This window comes from Biomphalaria glabrata, chromosome 2 (genome assembly GCF_947242115.1).
Source record: "Biomphalaria glabrata chromosome 2, xgBioGlab47.1, whole genome shotgun sequence".
NCBI lineage: Eukaryota > Metazoa > Mollusca > Gastropoda > Planorbidae > Biomphalaria > Biomphalaria glabrata.
The window spans coordinates 52,946,893-52,968,827 of NC_074712.1; the positions used below are offsets into that span (position 1 = coordinate 52,946,893).

Consider the following 21,935-nt stretch of genomic DNA (forward strand, 5'->3'; position numbering starts at 1 on the left):
ATCTCACTGGAGCCTACCAAATAAATCAATCTTTAGATGACTCTTGTATTTATCTCACTGGAGCCTACCAAATAAACCAATCTTTAGATGACTCTTGTATTTATCTCACTGGAGCCTACCAAATAAATCAATCTTTAGATGACTCTTGTATTTATCTCACTGGAGCCTACCAAATAAATCAATCTTTAGATGACTCTTGTATTTATCTCACTGGAGCCTACCAAATAAATCAATCTTTAGATGACTCTTGTATTTATCTCACTGGAGCCTACCAAATAAATCAATCTTTAGATGACTCTTGTATTTATCTCACTGGAACCTACCAAACAAATCTTTAGATGACTCTTGTATTTATCTCACTGGAGCCTACCAAATAAACCAATCTTTAGATGACTCTTGTATTTATCTCACTGGAGCCTACCAAATAAATCAATCTTTAGATGACTCTTGTATTTATCTCACTGGAGCCTACCAAATAAATCTTTAGATGACTCTTGTATTTATCTCACTGGAGCCTACCAAATAAACCAATCTTTAGATGACTCTTGTATTTATCTCACTGGAGCCTACCAAATAAATCAATCTTTAGATGACTCTTGTATTTATCTCACTGGAGCCTACCAAATAAACCAATCTTTAGATGACTCTTGTATTTATCTCACTGGAGCCTACCAAATAAACCAATCTTTAGATGACTCTTGTATTTATCTCACTGGAGCCTACCAAATAAATCAATCTTTAGATGACTCTTGTATTTATCTCACTGGAGCCTACCAAATAAACCAATCTTTAGATGACTCTTGTATTTATCTCACTGGAGCCTACCAAATAAACCAATCTTTAGATGACTCTTGTATTTATCTCACTGGAGCCTACCAAATAAACCAATCTTTAGATGACTCTTGTATTTATCTCACTGGAGCCTACCAAATAAACCAATCTTTAGATGACTCTTGTATTTATCTCACTGGAGCCTACCAAATAAACCAATCTTTAGATGACTCTTGTATTTATCTCACTGGAGCCTACCAAATAAACCAATCTTTAGATGACGCTTGTATTTATCTCACTGGAGCCTACCAAATAAACCAATCTTTAGATGACTCTTGTATTTATCTCACTGGAGCCTACCAAATAAACCAATCTTTAGATGACTCTTGTATTTATCTCACTGGAGCCTACCAAATAAACCAATCTTTAGATGACTCTTGTATTTATCTCACTGGAGCCTACCAAATAAACCAATCTTTAGATGACTCTTGTATTTATCTCACTGGAGCCTACCAAATAAATTTTTTAATGACTATCATATCATATGTATCATTATACCGGTATTTTTAACATTTCAAGAACTAGTCAAGATTTCCATGCACAACAGATAGACATTATCTTCTAATAACCTGCAATTTGAATGCTGGCAGTTTGAGAAGGGCTTTACAACTTTATTATAATGATCTCATTAGGTCAAAACTTTAAAAAGTTGTTTTTTTCCCCACAGGAACACGAGTCCTGACCAAGACACACCAACACATTTCAGCAGCGCCATTAGAAAGGATAGCGCACGTGTAAACTATGCGGGACCAGGTCTTGAGGGAGACAGGTGCGTCAGGAAACGGGACTGGCATGCAGAGAGGGGGGGGGGGACCAGATGAGGATGACAGAAAAAAAACGTGAGGAGTGCAGAGATGGAGGGATTGTATGCAGGTGATTCCGGAGGTGGGGTGGTAGGTTCAATTAAAAGTGAAGATTATTTACTGAAAGCTAAATGAAAAAAAAAAAAAGGTTGGCGTGTGGTTGAAGAGTGTGTGTGTGTGTGGGGGAGGGGAGTATTTAGATTTTTTTTTGGTGGGGGGGGGCAGTTAAAAGATGGGAGAGAACTCTAGAGAACATCTATGATATTTCCCTGATGACGGTTAGAAACGTTTGATTCTAAAGTCTGCGATACAATCTCGCGTCTTGTGGTGGAAAAAAGGTTGGTCATGAACCACTGGACACTTGCCAGGAAATGGAACTGTTAGCGACCATTTCTTAGCTCATATTGCCAGGACATACATTTTCTAATAAGCGCCGGAACGTTTAAGACTGAATGGCTAAGAGAGTCAGAGGAGTGAAGAGATCCTGCTAACTTCAAGGATGTTGGACCGACACTTTTGTTAGCGACACACACACATTCTTGAGCGACACACACAAGTGAAAATAATACACCCCACGCTTGGCTCACCCACACTGAATGAGTAGATCCAATGACAGCTTGCAGTGTAATAAGTAGTCATTCTTATTTAGCTTTGTGTTGTACTAGAAAAACATACGTTTGTAAATAAATAAAAATATTTCTCTATATTGTCCCCAGGAAAATTAATTTCATTAGTAATGCTAACTTAAAAAATCTAAATAGTAAATATTGTCATATGACGGAGATTTTCATTTGAGTCATTAGTTCAAGCATCACATGAATATCTGTATATTCTAAAGCTTAAAAAAAAAAAGATGAGAACCTCTGATTGTAACAGAATTGCTAATGAGAGACAACATATAAATATTTGATTATATAATCAACCCTGGCATGCGACAGACAAACTGGAACTAATTGCAGGAAATATTGCAGTTGAAACAACATGAGTGTAGAAAGTCAAGCTATTGGTGCATACAATCCACTCCAGCTCGAGCACAAATATAAACTCAAACGTTTTAGTGTTGAAACAAACGTAGGTCAGTGCTGTTGTGAAACGCTCAAGGTTTACATAACAAGGACATCCTTACACCGTAGGACACAACTTTCACAATACACAATTCATAGCAGAGATAGAATAACAGAAACACTAAGGTCAATGAACAATATGGAGCAATCAGTGGTTCTCAAATGTGTCCGAAAAGAAACCTTAAAGAGAACATAATCTTTCAAAATAATAGAAAGTATTGCTTTTTTTTTCTGCGTGGGCTAGAAACGTGAAGAGAACACACACACACACACACACACACACAAACACGCGACATTCTAGGAGGACGTTTGGTTTATTCAGACATTTTTAAGTTCCAAGCTAACAGATATTATGTTCAGACATATACTTCTTACTATGTAAGTATAGAACAAGTGTGTGTATGCGTGTGTGTCCGCGCGAGCTTGGCAGCGTTTTTATAGGCATTAAAAACCCCCCAACCTGCCTACTATAAGTGTCCAGGTGTAACTTCTTCTTAGCTATAAATATCATAACCATAAACAACGAAATGCCAAGTTGTTTTTTATTCATTTCCACCCACACTGAAGCGCTACATTGAACCTCGTAGTCAATGCATTTTTAGAACTAGACATGGTTTGCAGTGTTAGTGGACATCTGATAAGCCATTTCAAAAGTTTGGCTTGCCTGCACAATAACATTAACTTCAAGAAAGATGTCTAATAATTCAAAGTCACAGACCTATACATATTATATAGGTCTGTGTTTTAAATTTAAAAAACCCACAAAAAACGTACAGACTGTACTGACTGGCCTTTTTCTCAAAGAGTCTCGTTAAACATTGGCAGGAAACATTTAAAACACATTATCATTAATGGAATAGAGAAGAGAGCTATTAAAGTTCCGAGGAGGAGATAATCTATGCAAAAAGTATGGCCGAAAAAAAACGGAAGCAAAAGCATGTAAGGACAGAGAGTACTGAGTGCACTATTGTTGTTGATGACGTCATAGAATAGTGAATGTATCAATTAAGTATAGGTTTAGTAAGCAGAAAACACAACAGAAATTTTGAACAAACCTTGAACCATGGACGTACACACTGAACGATCTAACACTCTAAAACACTTCCATTTCACTGGAAATAACTGATGCTATGAAACAATAGTAGGTGTAATATCCTGCTTAATCCTGCACCCTTTAATTTATCCATGAATGTGACAAATTAAGAAACAGCTAGACGGGTGTCCACAGTCTCTAGGAGCCCGTTATCAAAGCGCGTGTCCTGGATGTGCACTAGGCGTGGAAAGTAGCTGCATGAATCACGGCTAGACCTCGACAAAGTGTAACTACAAATATCGTATTTCAAAAACCTGTCTTCATGCTTGACATGCCAGTTTACACACACGCACGCAAAGCGTCTTAGTGGATTTAAAAACGAAGTGGTTCTCAAATAAAAAAGTTCCCAGGCACACATAGACACAACATAACGACTTCTTTCCATTCCTGGTCACTCCTCTCTTTCCCTCCATTAAGTATTAAAGTCGATTACAAGCATATGTAAAGTATTCTATGATGAATCCAAAGACTTAACAATCTTTGAGATATATATTAATATATATAGTAAACAATGGATTAGAAAAATATATAATTGGGGATGAAATGACCGGGGATGAAATGACCAGGGGATGAAATGACCGGGTATGAAATGACCAGGGGATGAAATGACCGGGTATGAAATGACCGGGGATGAAATGATCGGGGATGAAGTGACCGGGAACCATATATATATATATATGGAGGGTGAGGCTAGAATGCTGTACTTTTGTTATTGATTGTGCTCAAAGATCATTCTGGTCACTAAGTGTTTTTTTGTTGCAATCAGTTTGTCATTGGTTGTGTAATAACAAAAATAGTTCTAACGACCTCAGGACAGCTCAGAACAAAAAAATTTTAACAAACAATAAAGAGACCAAGAAAAAGTTTTGATAGAAAGTTTACCACAGCCATAAACACACAGAGCAATATATGTGGTAGCTAATCAGAATAAAATAATTATTCGTAATAACTAAACCCTATTATTGATACTAACACATAGAATGGTTGAGTTATGTGAAATATATATATATATATTAATTTAGAGTAAGCAACAGAAGGATCCTAGGCATCACTTTCAAAGACTGCATCACAAACCAAGAGATTAGAGACAGGGTTACTGCAGCGATCGGACCCCATGATGACCTGCTAACTATTGTAAAGAAACGCAAGCTTAAAATATATGGCCATACTACAAGATCCACGGGGCTCGAAAAGACCTTCCTTCAGGGAACAGAACCAGGAAAAAGAAGAAGAAGCAGACAGAGAAAGCGATGGGAGGACAACATAAAAGAATGGACGGGCCTACCATTGATAGAGGTTTTAAACAAGGCAAAGGACAGGGAGGAATGGAGAAAGACGGTCGACGAATCTTGCTTGGTGCCCCAACAGATTAAGGGATAGGTAAGGTAAAGGTAAAAGCAACTTTTAACCTTCCACAAACTAAGATAAACCTATATCATCCAAAGTGTATGTCGACGCTGAACCAAGGAAAACATTTTTTGTTGTTACAAAACCAAGCTTATATTAAGTGTAATTGTTTCAATGATTGACCTAGAGATAGTAATCTGTGCGGTAGAAAATATTTTTTGTATCAATTGTTTTTGTTTTGCTTTTACCTTTTTCAATACGCTTTGATCCTATCATTTGTCTGGACCAAGTGGGGGGGGGGGGGGGGAAGAGAGAGAAAAAAAAAAGGGGGGGGGGTACCTTGTATCTTGCTAGGATCATTTTTTTAAAATACATAATTAAAAAAAAGTTCACTCAGGAAATAGGCTCAAGATTCCTCAAGGGGACTAATTCAACTTATACCACCACATTTGTCAAGTGCAATTCCTTTCCCTTGTCCAAGATACCAAACAAAATGATTAATTACCAATAGTTAATTAACTAATTGGTTAATTTTTAAAAAATTGATTCTTGTGTTGTCAGGTAAAAAGAAATAGTTGTCCAAAATTTCATCTTAATCCGAGATAGTGTTGGAGAAATAACGTGTACACATTTTTACCATGCAGACAAGAGTTGATATAAGCTTTGTACAAAGTGAAGAGACCTAATGATTAAAACAAAAATATGTACACGTTCAGCTGTGCTTCTTATTAGCTAATGTTGCTAGATGACGTCTACATAGTTATATAGAGTTCAAGTCAACACGCCATGATGCAACACTTATATGTGTTTGTATGTTTTAAGATGTTTTAACTGACCCCAATCAAGTTTAGACTGTACGCCCATATATTGAGATCCTCAGGGCTCACAAAACGTTCCTACAAGTAACGATACCAGGTGAAAGAAGAAGAGCCAGACACGGAAAACGATAGAAGGATGCCATAAAGGAATGGACAAGCAACTCTAATCCATGCAATAGAGAAAAAAGGAGAAGCCTGTCATAAGATCAGAAAGATCATGTGTGGTGCCCCAACAGTTCAAGAGACTACGAGACAGGTGAAAGTGAAAAAATATAATGCATATATTTTAAGCCATCACTGAGCTTTTAACTAGAACGCTAATACAAATGCTACGACAAAAGAAGGCGGCTATAGTAGGACTATCAATAAGCGTTTGTCGTGATCTTATCACTTGGCTATTATATAATCATTTGACTATACCGCAGAAGTTGTCCAGAACCATAGTCTGTGATTTCAACAAGGAACCGGTCGATCAAGTATATTGATCCAGTTGCGTTGTAAAGGGTCATTTAATCCTTTTCACAGAGGCTAATTCCAAGGGGAACAATGATTGCCCACTGATTAAAACAACAACAACGAAGTAATACTTCCAATATATATATATATACATACACTAACATTAAACACCGGATACGCCTGTTGATTTGTTCCTAGACTTCCCACGACACACACGTAAAACATGCCTTTGGCCCGTACATTGTAGTATCACTTTCACTTAACTGCTTCTCTCATCCCCCTCCCCCTCATTCCACCCACAACTAAAAAGTTAGTCCTATGTACAATAAGGGAGAGTAACCCTAAAGTGTGCCTATGTGCCAAAAACTCAAAACCATATGTGCAATCTCTGACTTAACTTGAGCTTTTCAGTTCAAGTTGATGTGATACCTAACTCTTGTCAGTCCGTCAGTCAGTCTGTCCTATACTACAGAAATTCGTACTGCCTGAAGGATTAAAAAGGGGGAAGTGTTGATACCTAACTCTGTAAGTCCGTCTGTCCTATATTACAGATATTCGGACTGGCTCAAGTTTTACAAAGGGGGAAAGTGTTGATATGCTATTTGTTAGTTCTTAATGTACAAGATAATTCTTTTTTTTTTTTTTTGCACTTTTAATCAAATTTTCTTATCTCTACCGTTTGTAATACAAAATGATGTTATTAACAAAGAGGAAGCGATAAGCTTTCACTCTATGACTGACAACGTTATTTCAATGTTACAAGACCACTAATTAGCAGTAATGTTGAAGAATTGATACGAAGATGAACTGCCATGCATTGAGATAGTGTTAACATTAGAGCTCGATTCTTTTTTTTTGTCTAGTTGGCGACGGTGTAGTTCAATAGAGCGTCCTTGACATTGTGTAGTTGAACTTGAAAATCTCCAAAAGTTAGTGTTTAAGAGACGTTCAGAATGATGTGTCAAATTTACATAAACGCATCAAAGTGGAACTAACTCATTGGCTCAAGATAGACTTCCATCCCAGAATGCCATAAAAACAAAATGAACCCAAAGGCAGAGAACAAAAGCTTTGACTGGTCTGTCTAGTCTGAAGAGGGGAGTTTATTCAATCATACATAGATGATCGAGACTCCACAATGGCGCACACAAGAAGGACGAGGAAATAAAGGGGGATAATTTGACGATCTAATTTGCAGACGTGGTTGAGATGAACAATTCCTGGGACTTGATTGAAGCCAATGGTTACTTGAAGCATTGGTATTTCTTTCACAACCACAAAGGTATAAAATATAACAGGGGAAAAAGTTCTCCATGAAATAGTGTAGAGACCATGAGACAATTACCGATTATATTATATTCAGAGCAAAAAATAAAAGAATCTTTTCATACTATGCAAAAACTAACTAAAATGGAGAGAAATATATTGACCAAACAAAATATCAATGTAAGAGGACACATTGTTTTACTAATAAATGTGGAAAATAAAAGGGATCTAAGATACACATTTCTGGGGGGGGAGGAGAATTTGAGAAGACGAAGCTCTAAAATGAAGTCAAAATATAGCTACAAAAAAACGAGTAAAAGAGTTGTGCTAATGGCGGATGACAAAGTCTCAAGAAACTCATCTCCTGCCCCTGTCATGTATACACCAATGTTTAGGTCTAGTCACGTGATGTGTTTCTGAAGGGTACGTTGTTTTTTTTCTGGGTTGAAAACAAAAAGTCAACGACAAGAGCATAACATGAAGTTTAGTTTCAGTTGGGTTTATGTAGCCTACAATATACAGTATGTCTGATTATCTAAGTTTAATTTCTACACCATCTAAGTTTTATATTAAGCTTTAGGATAATCTAAATTTTAATGCAATCTTGAACCATGTAAGTTGATGTAGCATCTAATTAATGGCTTGTCTTCAAGTCCGAAGATTAAGGAGGATTGCAGTCATAGCTGCGACCTACATATTTTGCCACATCCAGCGCAGACATAACCGTTGTCCGCCGGTGGTAGATTTAGGTTCCATGTCCTCGACTATGGATTTTCTTTTGGTCTCAGATGTGTAAACCGCGGCCTTTGTAAGAAATTTGAAGTGGTCTTGTTCGGAAGCTGCTTGCTGCCAGGTGCTCTCTTCTATGTCAGGTAAAGCGAGTTGGCGCTTTAGCTGATCTTTAAAGCGTTTACGGGGGGGGGGGGGGGGGGGGGGAAGGAGAGGAAACTTGTTATACCGTCTACCTTTTCAGCTTAACAAAAAAAATTCCCTTTATGTGCCCTCCTCGCCGTAGCTGTCGATTTATAAGCAGTCCCACTAATTAATGTAATGAATACCGAAACACAAAACGCATATATATATATATATATATATATATATATATATATATATATATATATATATATATATATATATATATATACACAGGGCTTTTTTGTGACGGTACGCACAGGTACGGCGTACCGGCACCTTTTTCAATGTGGGGCAAAAATATTACTTTTCTTATATTTTAACGTGTATTATTAATAATTACCAGTTAAAAGTTAGGTAATTCATCACTGAGTACCGGCATCTATATTTTTTTACACACAAAAAAAGCACTGTATATATATATAATTCACGTTTGCAATATCTAGAAACAATACACTATGTTAATTAGATAAACTCTATTCTCATACAATACACTTACTCAATAGAGTTCTTTTTACATCCATCTGTTGCTACAATATCCACAAACATAATTCATTGCTAAATAATAAAAAAATGGCCAGAATCCTAAAGAAGAAAAAAGGATAGAGAGCGCTCTAACACGTTGAGCCAGGACTCAGACATCAATACGACAGTATCGCTACAACAGGAAAGATTTCACCCCCTACACCACCCCCTCCTCAACTTTCCAGTAATCCACAAGAGTACATGTCATATATACGCACAGGCATAAAAGATATACCGCTAATTTTTCTTTTTCGTACTCAGTTATCTCCCGTGCGGCTGTGCTGACATACCGGAAGAAACATGGCGTCAGGCAAAACGTCGGCTTCAAGAAAGGATTCCAGCTGGAGTTGATATTTTCTTGTAGGCTGATAAGCAAAAATTACATGTGTGACCAGAGATTAAGAACTGTGTATCTGTGTGTGTGGTGTGAAATGCCTATCATTCGAGAAATAAGGACTTAATGGGGTAACATTGAATTACTAATAACATATAATGTATTATAAATGATGCAGGTCGCCATACACTGAAAAGAGGTCTAGCTGCTGTATTTATTTTGAAGTATCTCATACATGTCTAAAACGATCAAGCGATCAAGTCAGCATAAATCCAAGTTGATCAAAGAGGGGAGACAAATCAAACACATTTGCATAGGAATCAAACAGATATTTGTACAAAGCTTCTATCAACTCGTTCTGTCTGTCTGGTAAAAGTCTGTACACGTTATTTCTCCCACATTCAATCTCGGATCAAGTTGAAATTTTGCACAATTATTTTTGTACCAGACAACACAAGAATCAATTAAAATTAATGCACTATTAGTGGATTAACTTTTGTAATTAATTATTTTTTATTGATCAAGGGAAAGAAATCTTATTTGACAGATGTGGTATAACTTGAATTAGTCCCCTTGAGGTGGATTGAGCCCTGAGTTAACAAGTTCTTGTTGTTGTTTGTTTGTTTGTTTTTGTGTGCATATAAAACGCAATCACTGCAACAGATACCCCCTTCATCCGCCCCCCTCTTTGTTTCCCAACTGGTCGAGACAAGTGCTAGGATCATAGCGTAGTGAGAAAGCATGGAATTGCGCTAAACAAAAAAGAATGTTATTTCTAATCGCACAGGTTTATTATTGTTAGTCTAGTTCCTCTATTACAAATTTAATCACATGACTGATCCAAAACTAATTGATACAATTACAACTAAAAAACCTTTGATATTTTCTTTTTTTTTTTTAAAGTTTTTTTAAAATGTTTTTTTTTTTGTTCAATAATGCAGTATAGGGGAAATAAACCTAGATGAAAATGTTTATGTTGTGTGTGTGTCTGTCTGTCCAGTGTGAGGAAGTGAAGGGGTGCTAGGGGGAAAAAAATGAAAGGCAGTGATGGAGGAGAGAGAGAATGATAACCTTGGCGAGATGAAGACACAGATACCACTTGTGTGATGTGCCAAGAGTGTGGGCGTGTCGGTGTCTATGTACACATTTCCAAAGCCATCTACTATAGAAATGAGAAAATCGTAAGCAGATTATCTATAGGGTAGAGAACACGGTTTGAAGGAATGGGGATATCTTACAATTTTGTAAAAGAATTCTCTGATACATCTGGATGAGACAGGACAGTAGCACATATCCAGTAGTTTCTAGCTAGTACGAGAGAGGATTAGTAACAATATGACTGACTTGCACCTAGACAATCAACTGGAAAAAAATCATTACTGTGACATTTTTCACTGCCAAAATATACCTCATTAAAAAGAAAATATAATCGTTTTAAAAAAGATTCAAAGGAAAGGAATAAATGTTACCTGGTTGTCACTTACATTTGTTTACAAAATCTAAGCGATCATCTTAAAATCCTTTTTCATTAAAAACAACAAGGTTAAAATGTGTGTAAAATGAATACATCTGATATAGTGATTCTCAGTAATGCACCTTTAGGCATCAATTAGAAGAACGTGTGTGTGAAACTAATTGATTACATGCGTGTAGATAGTCCATCTTGAAACTAAGTATGCGAATGTCCTCAATTTCTGATAACGATGGTAATTAAACCAATGAAATATTTATGATACTTCTGACGATCACTGACTACTACTCATAACTGGAACCAAAAACACTTGAATCGTACATAATTATTAAATAAAGGATTTATATTTGTGGGCACAAGATATGTGACATTAACCAACAACATACCTTCACCGTTTAGGTACAAATCGGAACCAATAACTACATGTATCTTAAAGGTGTGCCTAAGGTAGCCTCACCTTGTATATGCTTTTAAACAAAAGTAAAACAACAGCAAAAAACAAACAAAAAACAATAGAGCATTATTTACCAGTTCTATGTAGATAAACCCAACACTGGCTCAGCGTCTTACTGCTTACACCCCATGGTCATTATACAGCGGTGTATTTATAAAAGACTTTAACACTGGCTTCTGACATGCATGGAGACCATGTCTTTGATTTAACATTCATCAACACTACAGGAGTAAAAGAAAAAAAAAAAAAGAAAGATGCTATTTAAAAAATCGGATCGCAGCAACAGAATAGGGCGCCAAGAAGGGCGCTTTGTTCGCCAAAGAATCGATATTTAACATACGTTGAGTTCCTTCTCCAGCCCGCTTTCAATGGGGAAAAAAATTACAAGATTTAAAAAATTGTATGAACAAACAAACTATTGAACTATTTGATCATTACAATGAGAGGACAAAAAAAGATTGCAATAGCGAGGTGTACAAAGTAATCGATAAGACGTAAGGGTAGGACTAAATGCGTGCATTCCACCCCCCCCCTCTCCAGCCGGCACTGAGGTGGAGGGAGTGAGGAAACATTTTCCACTAGTCCAATGTCTCCTCTTTGTTCACATCCGACACGCCGCTGGCAGCAGAAGATATTGACAAGTTGATCGGCCAATAGCTAGAGAGGTCGGGGGGTCACTTACCCCCATTGCCCGCTTCACTTGCTGTGGCCAACAGGAATGGAAGGCATCAATGCCAGTGGCGAGTGGACGATACAAGTGTAGTGTCCAATATAAAGGCTGACCAAATGACTACAGTACTTTAAAACAAAGTTTGTTCTAAACTACAACAACTTGACAAGAAAATGATGCCCTAAACCAGTGTTTCTCAAACTTTTGACCTATGAGTGCCCACTTTAGAATTTTCGTACCGCTGAGTACCCCTCGTCCCCCACCCCTAAAAAAAAGATTTATTTTCATACAAATATTTTTGTTTTGTAGGTCTACATACACAAAGTGATGATGACTCTATCACAATTACGTTTAGTGAGTTTATGTTTTGCATGCTTCAGAGACACATCAAATACATTCTAAAAAATGGAAACCTAGTTTTTCCATTGATAATGTGGGCGTGTCGACAGAAGTTGTAACTTTCCTATCCATTTCCTGACCTTTGTAGAAATTCGTCTTAAAATCTAAAATAGCGCCGTATTTGAATTTGTAAAAACTTAAAATGATAAAAAGAATTTAAACCGTATATTTTATTCTAATGTATAAACTATATGGGTATTTTAAAAAGAATCAGCATAGTTAGTTATGTGCAACACATACCCCCTTCAAACTCTTCCCGTACCCCACTTTGGGAAACACTGCCCTAGACAATTGTTACAACTTTACTGGAAGTTAAGATTTATAAATTTAGACAAAAGTAAATGTTTACTTGACATCACAAGTAGGTCACTGAGTTCAGCCATGACATTACAACTGTCAAGAAGGAAGTTTTTAATTGTACTAATTTCATCTCTATATACCTGTTGACCTAAATCTGTCTCCCTGCTTACACTAAAACCCATGAGCTATAGACCTTATGTGTTCTCTGCTTCAGCAGCGTTCAAATTAATAACATCACTGACCTATCAGTAAAGTGAGCACATGAAACGCTATAATTCGTTTAAAAAAATGAGATCTTAGTTACAAAGGGGTACTAGGCCTATGTCTGTTTAAGCAAAATTCAAAGACTAAAATCACAAAAACCTACCAGCGGAAGTTTTTTAAACATCAGTCGAATCCGGTTAATAAGGCCATCGGTTAATATGAACGAATTTGGACCGAATCCGAAAATACCGAAACTATTTCTATTATATGCGAAGTTCCGCTTAATCGGACCAAAGATCGTGAGAGCCAAAAAGAAAAAGAAGCCCAGTGTCTCCACTGAGAGCGGATTTAAATCGAAATCATCGAAATATGGGAGGATTCTGGAGCTTCCCGGAAGGGCAACACCTTTGGTGTCAGATGACACTAGATAAAGTTCTTCAAACGTTCATTGAAATTTAGTCACTTTTTAAAGAATGTATGCTTCTTATGCCGAGTACCAATACATCGTGGTAAACATCGTTTCGAAAAACTTGGAAACTTTATTTTTTTGATGAACAAAGCTCGTAAGAACCAGTGGTTCTTGTTTCTCGCTGCTGTATTTTAGCGGTCCCCGAAAAGGGAATAGCCGCTATTAGTTTTTTATGGTCTTTCTGTCCGTCCGTCCGTCCCGTTTAGATCTCATAAACTAAAGAGATATTGAAAATTCCGACATCATGCTATTTTAAATCTTTCAAAGCTCTGAAACAACGACTATTTTTTCCTTTCTGAAAGCGAAAATATTAATTTTTAAAATCAACTATACAATTAGTTTTTTCATAGAAATACACCAATGTATATTATTTAGTAAGGGAGATTGCAATTTGTATTACTAGATGAAGTATTTTCTGTGATACTAGCTTCTTACGTTTAAAAATTATTTTTTTTAGATTGCATAAAAGTCGGAATTTCCATTTGTTTGGATCAATAAAGTTATCTTATCTTATCTTATCTTAAGTCGAATATAATCTAAAATAACAATTAAAAATTGTTTATGCTACATGCGCCTAAACTAAAAGGGTACCATACGTTGCCAAACTTCGAATGACAGAATGGCCCTTTAAAAAAACAATAAATTCAGATAATCATTCAATAAAATCATCATCAGTTTTCTGAATATATCGAAACCTGCCAGAATGGACTACTTCGGGGGCCGATTTTGAGTTTGTGCATACACACAAACTGTCTTTGTAACCTTGTTTTTATTTTGTTCTTTTATAAAGCACACTCAAAGTGACATAAAAGTTGTATGTCTCAGAAACTATAGCACGTCACGTCCTGGGATATGTTCTTTTTATTGGACCTGTCGCTTCTTGGGACCGAAACGATCGCGTTCAAATGTGGCTCAATTAACCGACTGTATACAAAGTAAGTTTACGTCCAATCTCTCCATGTCGATTGGTCTTATGGCTAAAATATCTTATATACTGCTGGCCACTTCTGTAGTATAAAGGACACCATGTACTATCATGAACAGGGGCGGACTGGGTGTTAAAATCGGCCCGGGCATTTCTATACACCCAGGTTCATAAATCGCATATCATAAAATGGTCATCCAATTATAGGCATGCCTGCCCTAAAAATCATTATGTTAAGTTTGAGTATCAATAACTGTATACAATCATACAGTGAGCTCTATATTTTTTTAAATTAGAAATATGCTTTTTAATCGCTAAGTGTATAAAAAGATGAAGCCTACTAGTAGCACTGTCTCAAGTCTCTACGGATGTAGGCTATTACATTATTTCGGAAAATGTGTTAGATCAAATTAGTATTACATTGTAGAGACATTTCTTTTTAAACACAATGCTCAAAAGGCCGCTTTTATAAGAGAATATTACAAAAAGTTACAATTTAATACATAGTGGCATCCATGCGGCCCTTTCGGTAGCCCTACCGGCTCATTTAGTACCGGCCCACCGGGCATTCGCCCAAATGCCCATATAGCCAGTCCGCCCCTGATAATGAATAGTTAGCGCACAGTAAATTTCTTTACGTTTACTAGATCTAGTATATCTACAATGAGCTTATAGAGCATCTGTTTCTTAGTGGACATCATTTTTTTTCCCTGGACACAACATAGAGTACACTGACACTCATGTGTGTGTGTGTGTGTGTATGTGTGAGGGATTAATTTAAAAAAAAAAGAAAAGGGAAAAGGAATTTAGCCTGCATAGAAGAAGAGCCTAACTAGGTTGTGTGTGTAACGGGAGGGGGCAGGGGCGGGAGAAGCACACCCGGGGCGAGGCCTAATTCTACCCACAGAAACTACAGCTGAGCACTGCTAGTTAAAGGCTCTATGTAAACACAAACTCCCACGTGAGCGAGCCCTGGTGCAACAGGTAAATTTGTTGAAGTCAGCTTTTTGAAATGTTGGGGTCGTGCCTCTTCAGGGAGGGGTGAGGGGAAACAGAAAAGGGAGGTAACGGAGGATGACTTGGTCATACCAGGGTGTTTATTTTTAGAAACATCGCACTCTCTCATTGCGTGCATGAAACATTGGTGTGCACTCAACTGTGGAAGGATCGTCACGGGGGAGAGGGGAGGGAGGATGTCTGATTACAGCACTAAGACATCCCGCTGCTAAGACATACAGACGTCCTACAACAAACGCAAGGGAGGCGTCTTTGGCTCGAGTTACGAGGTTAATGGCATAGCCAGTAAAGAACAATATGTGTACACACAATAGAACAGAGGTTCTCACCAAAAAAAAAAAACAAAAAAAAAAACTAAAACAACTTTTGTGTAAATAAAATATGCCTTGAAACATCTGTTTTTCTGATATTTAGAATTTAAAGTAGACTAACGGTTTTTATCTGTTTATTGTTTTGTTTGTCGCTCACTGAAAGCCCTGTGCCAGGTTTTTTAAAAAGGAGAGTTAAAAATCTTGCTATAACTTGTGAATATCAATGGCGTAAGTCTGATTACAACTAATACAACGTGAGTACGGTTAAAGCTAATAATACATGAGTCTGGTTACAGCTAATACTACGTGAGTCTGGTTACAGCTAATACTACATGAGTCTGGTTACAGCTAATACAACGTGAGTACGGTTAAAGCTAAAACTACGTGAGTCTGGTTACAGCTAAAACTACGTGAGTCTGGTTACAGCTAAAACTACGTGAGTCTGGTTACAGCTAATACTACGTGAGTCTGGTTACAGCTTATACTACGTGAGTCTGGTTACAGCTTATACTACGTGAGTCTGGTTACAGCTAATACTACGTGAGTTTGGTTACAGCTTATACTACGTGAGTCTGGTTACAGCTAATACTACGTGAGTTTGGTTACAGCTAAAACTACGTGAGTCTGGTTGCAGCTTATACTACGTGAGTCTGGTTACAGCTAAAACTACGTGAGTCTGGTTACAGCTAAAACTACGTGAGTCTGGTTACAGCTAAAACTACGTGAGTCTGGTTACAGCTAAAACTACGTGAGTCTGGTTACAGCTAAAACTACGTGAGTCTGGTTACAGCTAAAACTACGTGAGTCTGGTTACAGCTAAAACTACGTGAGTCTGGTTACAGCTAAAACTACGTGAGTCTGGTTACAGCTTATACTACGTGAGTCTGGTTACAGATAAAAATACGTGAGTCTGGTTACAGCTAAAACTACGTGAGTCTGGTTACAGCTAAAACTACGTGAGTCTGGTTACAGCTAAAACTACGTGAGTCTGGTTACAGCTAAAACTACGTGAGTCTGGTTACAGCTAAAACTACGTGAGTCTGGTTACAGCTTATACTACGTGAGTCTGGTTACAGATAAAAATACGTGAGTCTGGTTGCAGCTAATACTACTCACTTGTGTTTCAGTCGTCAAGCAGGAACACACACACACACAAAGGTTACTCAAATAAACATTGAGGAATACACAAGAAAATGGACTGGAAAGGTCAAACAAATCGGTCAACAGAATCAAATCTATGTCGGGGGGGGGGGGGGGAGAGGAGAAGGGGGAGGGATGCACAAGTAGATTATAGCTTAAGCCCACGTGACTTGTTCAAAGGTTTCTGCTTATCTTTACCCCCCAATATGTCTGATTGAAAAACAAGAACATTAAACCAACAAATACAAGAGGACATGCAGAGCTTGCAGGTTGAGTTTACAGAGGAATATCGTCTCGAGCAAGAGTACTCGCATTTTTTTTTTTGATGTGAGAGCCCATATCTGCACACATGGGCCTTCAAGAAATTGAACAGAATCGAATCATTGGCATGGCGACATTTCTCTTTCACTTGGTAGTCTCTGTGTGTGTGTGTGTGTGTGTGCGTGGAGTCCCAGAAGACAGGTAAAAACTTAGAAAGTAGGTGAATGTACACATACTGTGATGGTGAGTGAGTCAGTGACTCCCGCATGTCATCAAAAAAAGACTACCTTCAAATAAAACTATTAACACCTAAGGGTTCTTGTTGCTTTTATTATTCCCCTGCATTTCAAATTGACTTCGATGTTTTTATTTCCATAACTCTTAGTTAGTGTGACATCTGCCTAGAATTGACATAGAAATAAACAAATTGTAATATGGAAAATAAGCGCTGATTTGTAAAACATTTTTGTACAATTATTTCTCTGTTGTTATTGATTTTTTTAACGTAATAATTTTAAAAGAAAGCAGGTATCCCCAAATAACGCACATAGGAAAATGGGAGAGGGGAGGCCTATAAATTTTTAAAATTAAAAATAAAGAAAGAAATGTATACCAAAAAAAATATAATTATGAATTTTAATACGATAATTATTCCATCTCAAACTATTGTAATATAATTTCACAAGTTACGAAAAAATTCATCTTTATATTTTGTGAGAAAAAAAATCAAAACGTTAGTTTTACGCTTTAGTTAACAGTGACGCTAATGAGTTTGAGTTTTGAGTTTAGGCACATCGGCACAATTTAGGCCATGTCGTGCCCGTAATCCTGTGACGCTAATGAACAGAACGAATAGAAGTAATTTATTTCAAAACCAAGATGGCCATATTGTAACGCGACATGAATATTATTTTTAAAAAGTCGAAATGTCTTATCAACCTCGAAGCGAAATTAGGGAATATCAGCTAGTATTGTAAGGTAACGTCGTTGTATTGGGCTAGGTCTTCAAGATATACACACACAACACATACACCATAAGCACACACACACACACACACACACAAACACACATACACATGAGTATGCAAGATTGTGTGTGAAAGTTGAATCTCGCAAATATACACACGAACGTCGTCTTAAAAGAGATTTAAGTAGTGCTCACGGTTACAGCACATGGGTACCCGCCAACTGACCCAGTAGCGCTCACGGTTACAGCACATGGGTACCCGCTACTGACCCAGTAGTGCTCACGGTTACAGCACATGGGTACCCGCCAACTGACCCAGTAGTGCTCAAGGTTACAGCACATGGGTACCCGCAAACTGACCCAGTAGCGCTCACGGTTACAGCACATGGGTACCCGCCAACTGACCCAGTAGCGCTCACGGTTACAGCACATGGGTACCCGCTACTGACCCAGTAGTGCTCACGGTTACAGCACATGGGTACCCGCCAACTGACCCAATAGCGCTCACGGTTACAGCACATGGGTACCAGCCAACTGACCCAGTAGTGCTCACAGTAACAGCACATGGGTATCCGCCAACTGACCCAATAGCGCTCACAGTAACAGCACATGGGTACCCGCCAACTGACCCAGTAGTGCTCACGTTACAGCACATGGGTACCAGCCAACTGACCCAGTAGTGCTCATGGTTACAGCACAAGGGTACTCACCGCCTGACCCATAGTGCTCACAGTAACAGCACATGGGTATCCGCCACTTGACCCAGTAGTGCTCAGGGTAACATCACAAGGGTACTCACCACCTGAACCATAATGCTCACTGTAACGGCAAAAGGGTACTCGCCACCTGATCCAGTAGTGCTCACGGTAACAACAAAAGGGTACTCGCCACCTGATCCAGTAGTGCTCACGGCGACAGCACACTGCTACACGCTACCTGACCCAGGAGTGCTGTCATCTAGATCAAGGGTGTATGTGTGTGTGTGTGTCAGATTGGGATGAGTGAATATACGTATATCCAGGTTGAACATTTTAATTCTATAACAAAGACTTCAGTGAGAGAATAAGTCCAATGTCGAGGTATGTTTTCCTCAATAAAAACACGACTCATCCAACAGCACTAAACATAATTGTAGTGAGATAGTTGCCAACGAACCGAGTTTCAATCTTGATGTCATCCGAGTTTTGAATTTCTTGTCTTCTCGGGCCTATGAAGTTCCATAATCCACATTTAGGGTCACTTGAAGTTTGTGGTTGTCATTTTGCATGCCTCCCAGACAACCAATTCTGCTTAAATACCATAACGACTATTCTATTGAATCCATAAATAAATTCACTATACGACACTTATCAGGGTCTTAACATTCATAGCATATAATTGATTGTCTCCGTAAGTAACTTCATTCTGTATACAGCTCTTTATAAGTCCTAATATCACTAGCATTGTGCACTAACAGTAATAATATATAGTACTGAATACATATAATGTGTGTGCATTGTAATAAGTCCAACAAATACAACTCTTTTAAACAATAATAAATTATTGATATAGAAAACAAAAGTCAAGCTGCTCAGAAACTCTATAATGCAATGTTTATTTTAGGCTTACCAGTTTATATCGAATAAATAGATGAAAACCGTACACATCACAAAATAACAATAATAGTACTGGCATCAATCCAAGTACAGATTAGACTTAAAACAACATTGAAACAACAAAAGCTCAGCTGAAACCTGCTATTACGGTTAGTTACCTTTATTTCACAGAAGCTTCCATCCAATATCCCAAGTCCCAAATCAATAAAGCCCTGTTTATCATTATCTAAAAGCCAGCCCCCCCCTACTTTACAGTGGCACTTTATTATATACAGAAACCTAAGTCCAGCTAGGGAATGCCAGCGTGAAGGGAGGGAGTTACGATGTTAAAAATTGGGGCGAGTTTCGAGAGAGAGAGAGAGAGAGAGAGAGAGAAAAGATAACCAGGGTCAATATCAGGAGGGGGGCACTCAAAAATGTAGCACAGTTTATAACGAGTTACATCCCCTACCCAGTGCTATCCTATACAAAGTAGCCATGTAGTTGAAAACCTTGGCACCCAGTCGGAGTGTGTGTGGGGAGAAGAGGGTGGTGGTGAGTGGCGTGAGCTCCTGACTGCTCACATTCAGTTGATGAAAATAATTCAAACACTTACACGCATATATTCAGTGCGATTCTTAATTTAGGTGCCAGCGCAAGGAGGGAGTTCCGAGTTCTTGATCATGATCTTTTTTTAAAAAAAATCCTATATTCAAATTTACTATGTATACATTGTGTTGTGCAAGAAGCATTTTGGCACATTGTTTTTAAAAGTGTAGTTATAAGAGTTATCGTTGTACAAACATCATGCACAGGTTCCAGGAAGTAGCCAAGCTCTACTTGAACAAGATTTTAAAGTCATGGAGTTTGAGATTATTTTTTTTTATTAATACTGATTGAAAAAAAAAACAACTACATACAAACATTAATACAAACATGTTTCGTTTCGAAGGTCTACGTGAAAGGTCTATGATGCATGTCTTAAGACTTGTCTTTGTGGCATGTCTATGATGCAGGTCTTAAGACATGTCTTTGTGGCATGTCTATGATGCAGGTCTTAAGACTTGTCTTTGTGGCATGTCTATGATGCAGGTCTTAAGACATGTCTTTGTGGCATGTCTATGTTGAAAGTCTTAAGACATGTGATGTGATAAGCTAAGAGAGTTTTGAAAAATTGCCTTTCCCAAAACTTAATGTTACATCGGTTAATGATAAGCACCTCCATAATACATCATTCTATTGATTTTAGAAGTGTATCGTATATATGACTACACATCGTATATATGACTACACATCGTATATATGACTACACATCGTATACATGACTACACATCGTATATATGACTACACATCGTATACATGACTACACATCGTATATATGACTACACATCGTATATATGACTACACATCGTATACATGACTACACATCGTATATATGACTACACATCGTATACATGACTACACATCGTATATATGACTACACATCGTATACATGACTACACAATCTTCTTCATCTGTTAACATTGCGTTCTTCCTAATGACCAATTAATTTTTAATCAGTGGTTATTGGGTGAGAGGGTGGGGGGCTCGCCTATTTGGTTTTCATACAAATGCTTTCAATTGATTCCACGAATTCATTATTTTTTCACTACTCTTCACTTTACGCTGCTCACCTGTTGGCAATGACTGATGTGTACAGGAAAACATTGCACAGAATACATTTTTTTTTTGTTTGTTGTTAATCTTTAGCTGAAAAGTTTTGCTTTTATATTCATTAAGATGGACGAGAAGTGTAAACATGCCAGCACGTCTTCTAATTACGTTTTTTTTTTTTTGCCATCCCACAGAATTGTTGTATGGATTAAGTCAAACTAAGGGACATAACCGTTCCAAACTGCTATCATGAAATGCTGTGTTCTTTTAACAGTAGTTTCCCTTGAATGATTGCCTAGCATAGAGATTTAGAGTGCGTGTATAGTTTTTTAGCTATGATGTTTTGATTTTTAAAGTCTCGGTGCTTCTCATAATGTGTAGTCGTCTCCTTTGAAGAAAGTGAAAGAGCAAAAGTGATCGAGATATATATAAATTGGTGGGGGGGGGGGGATAAAAAGAGCTAGAGAGAGATCCCAGCCAATGAAAATAATATCCACATTAAAACAGTTAACATTTTATCCAATTTTTTAAAGTTATGCTTGTACTTATGACTATAGTAAAATGTGAACAACATTACAAAAACAAAATGACCCTAACTTCTGGGAGAAATGATTCTGCTCTTCTCTCACTTATAGCAAGTATACTGATATGCAAGGTCTAGAGATAGTTGT

General features: G+C 37.6%; 1 protein-coding gene across 20 annotated transcripts in view; it reads right to left on the reverse strand.

Annotated features, from left to right (window-relative positions):
• The window catches only part of LOC106077152 (sorbin and SH3 domain-containing protein 1-like), a 148,311-nt gene that overhangs the window by 76,436 nt on the left and 49,940 nt on the right, over positions 1-21,935 (reverse strand). The window contains exon 1 of one of the 20 annotated variants that reach the window (XM_056021374.1): positions 19,646-19,775. The exons of the other annotated variants lie outside the window; for them this stretch is intronic. Coding sequence (XP_055877349.1) covers positions 19,646-19,711 — 66 coding nt within the window. The 5' untranslated portion in view covers positions 19,712-19,775. Of the gene's footprint in view, positions 1-19,645; positions 19,776-21,935 lie in introns of those variants that run through there. 20 annotated transcript variants of the gene reach the window in all.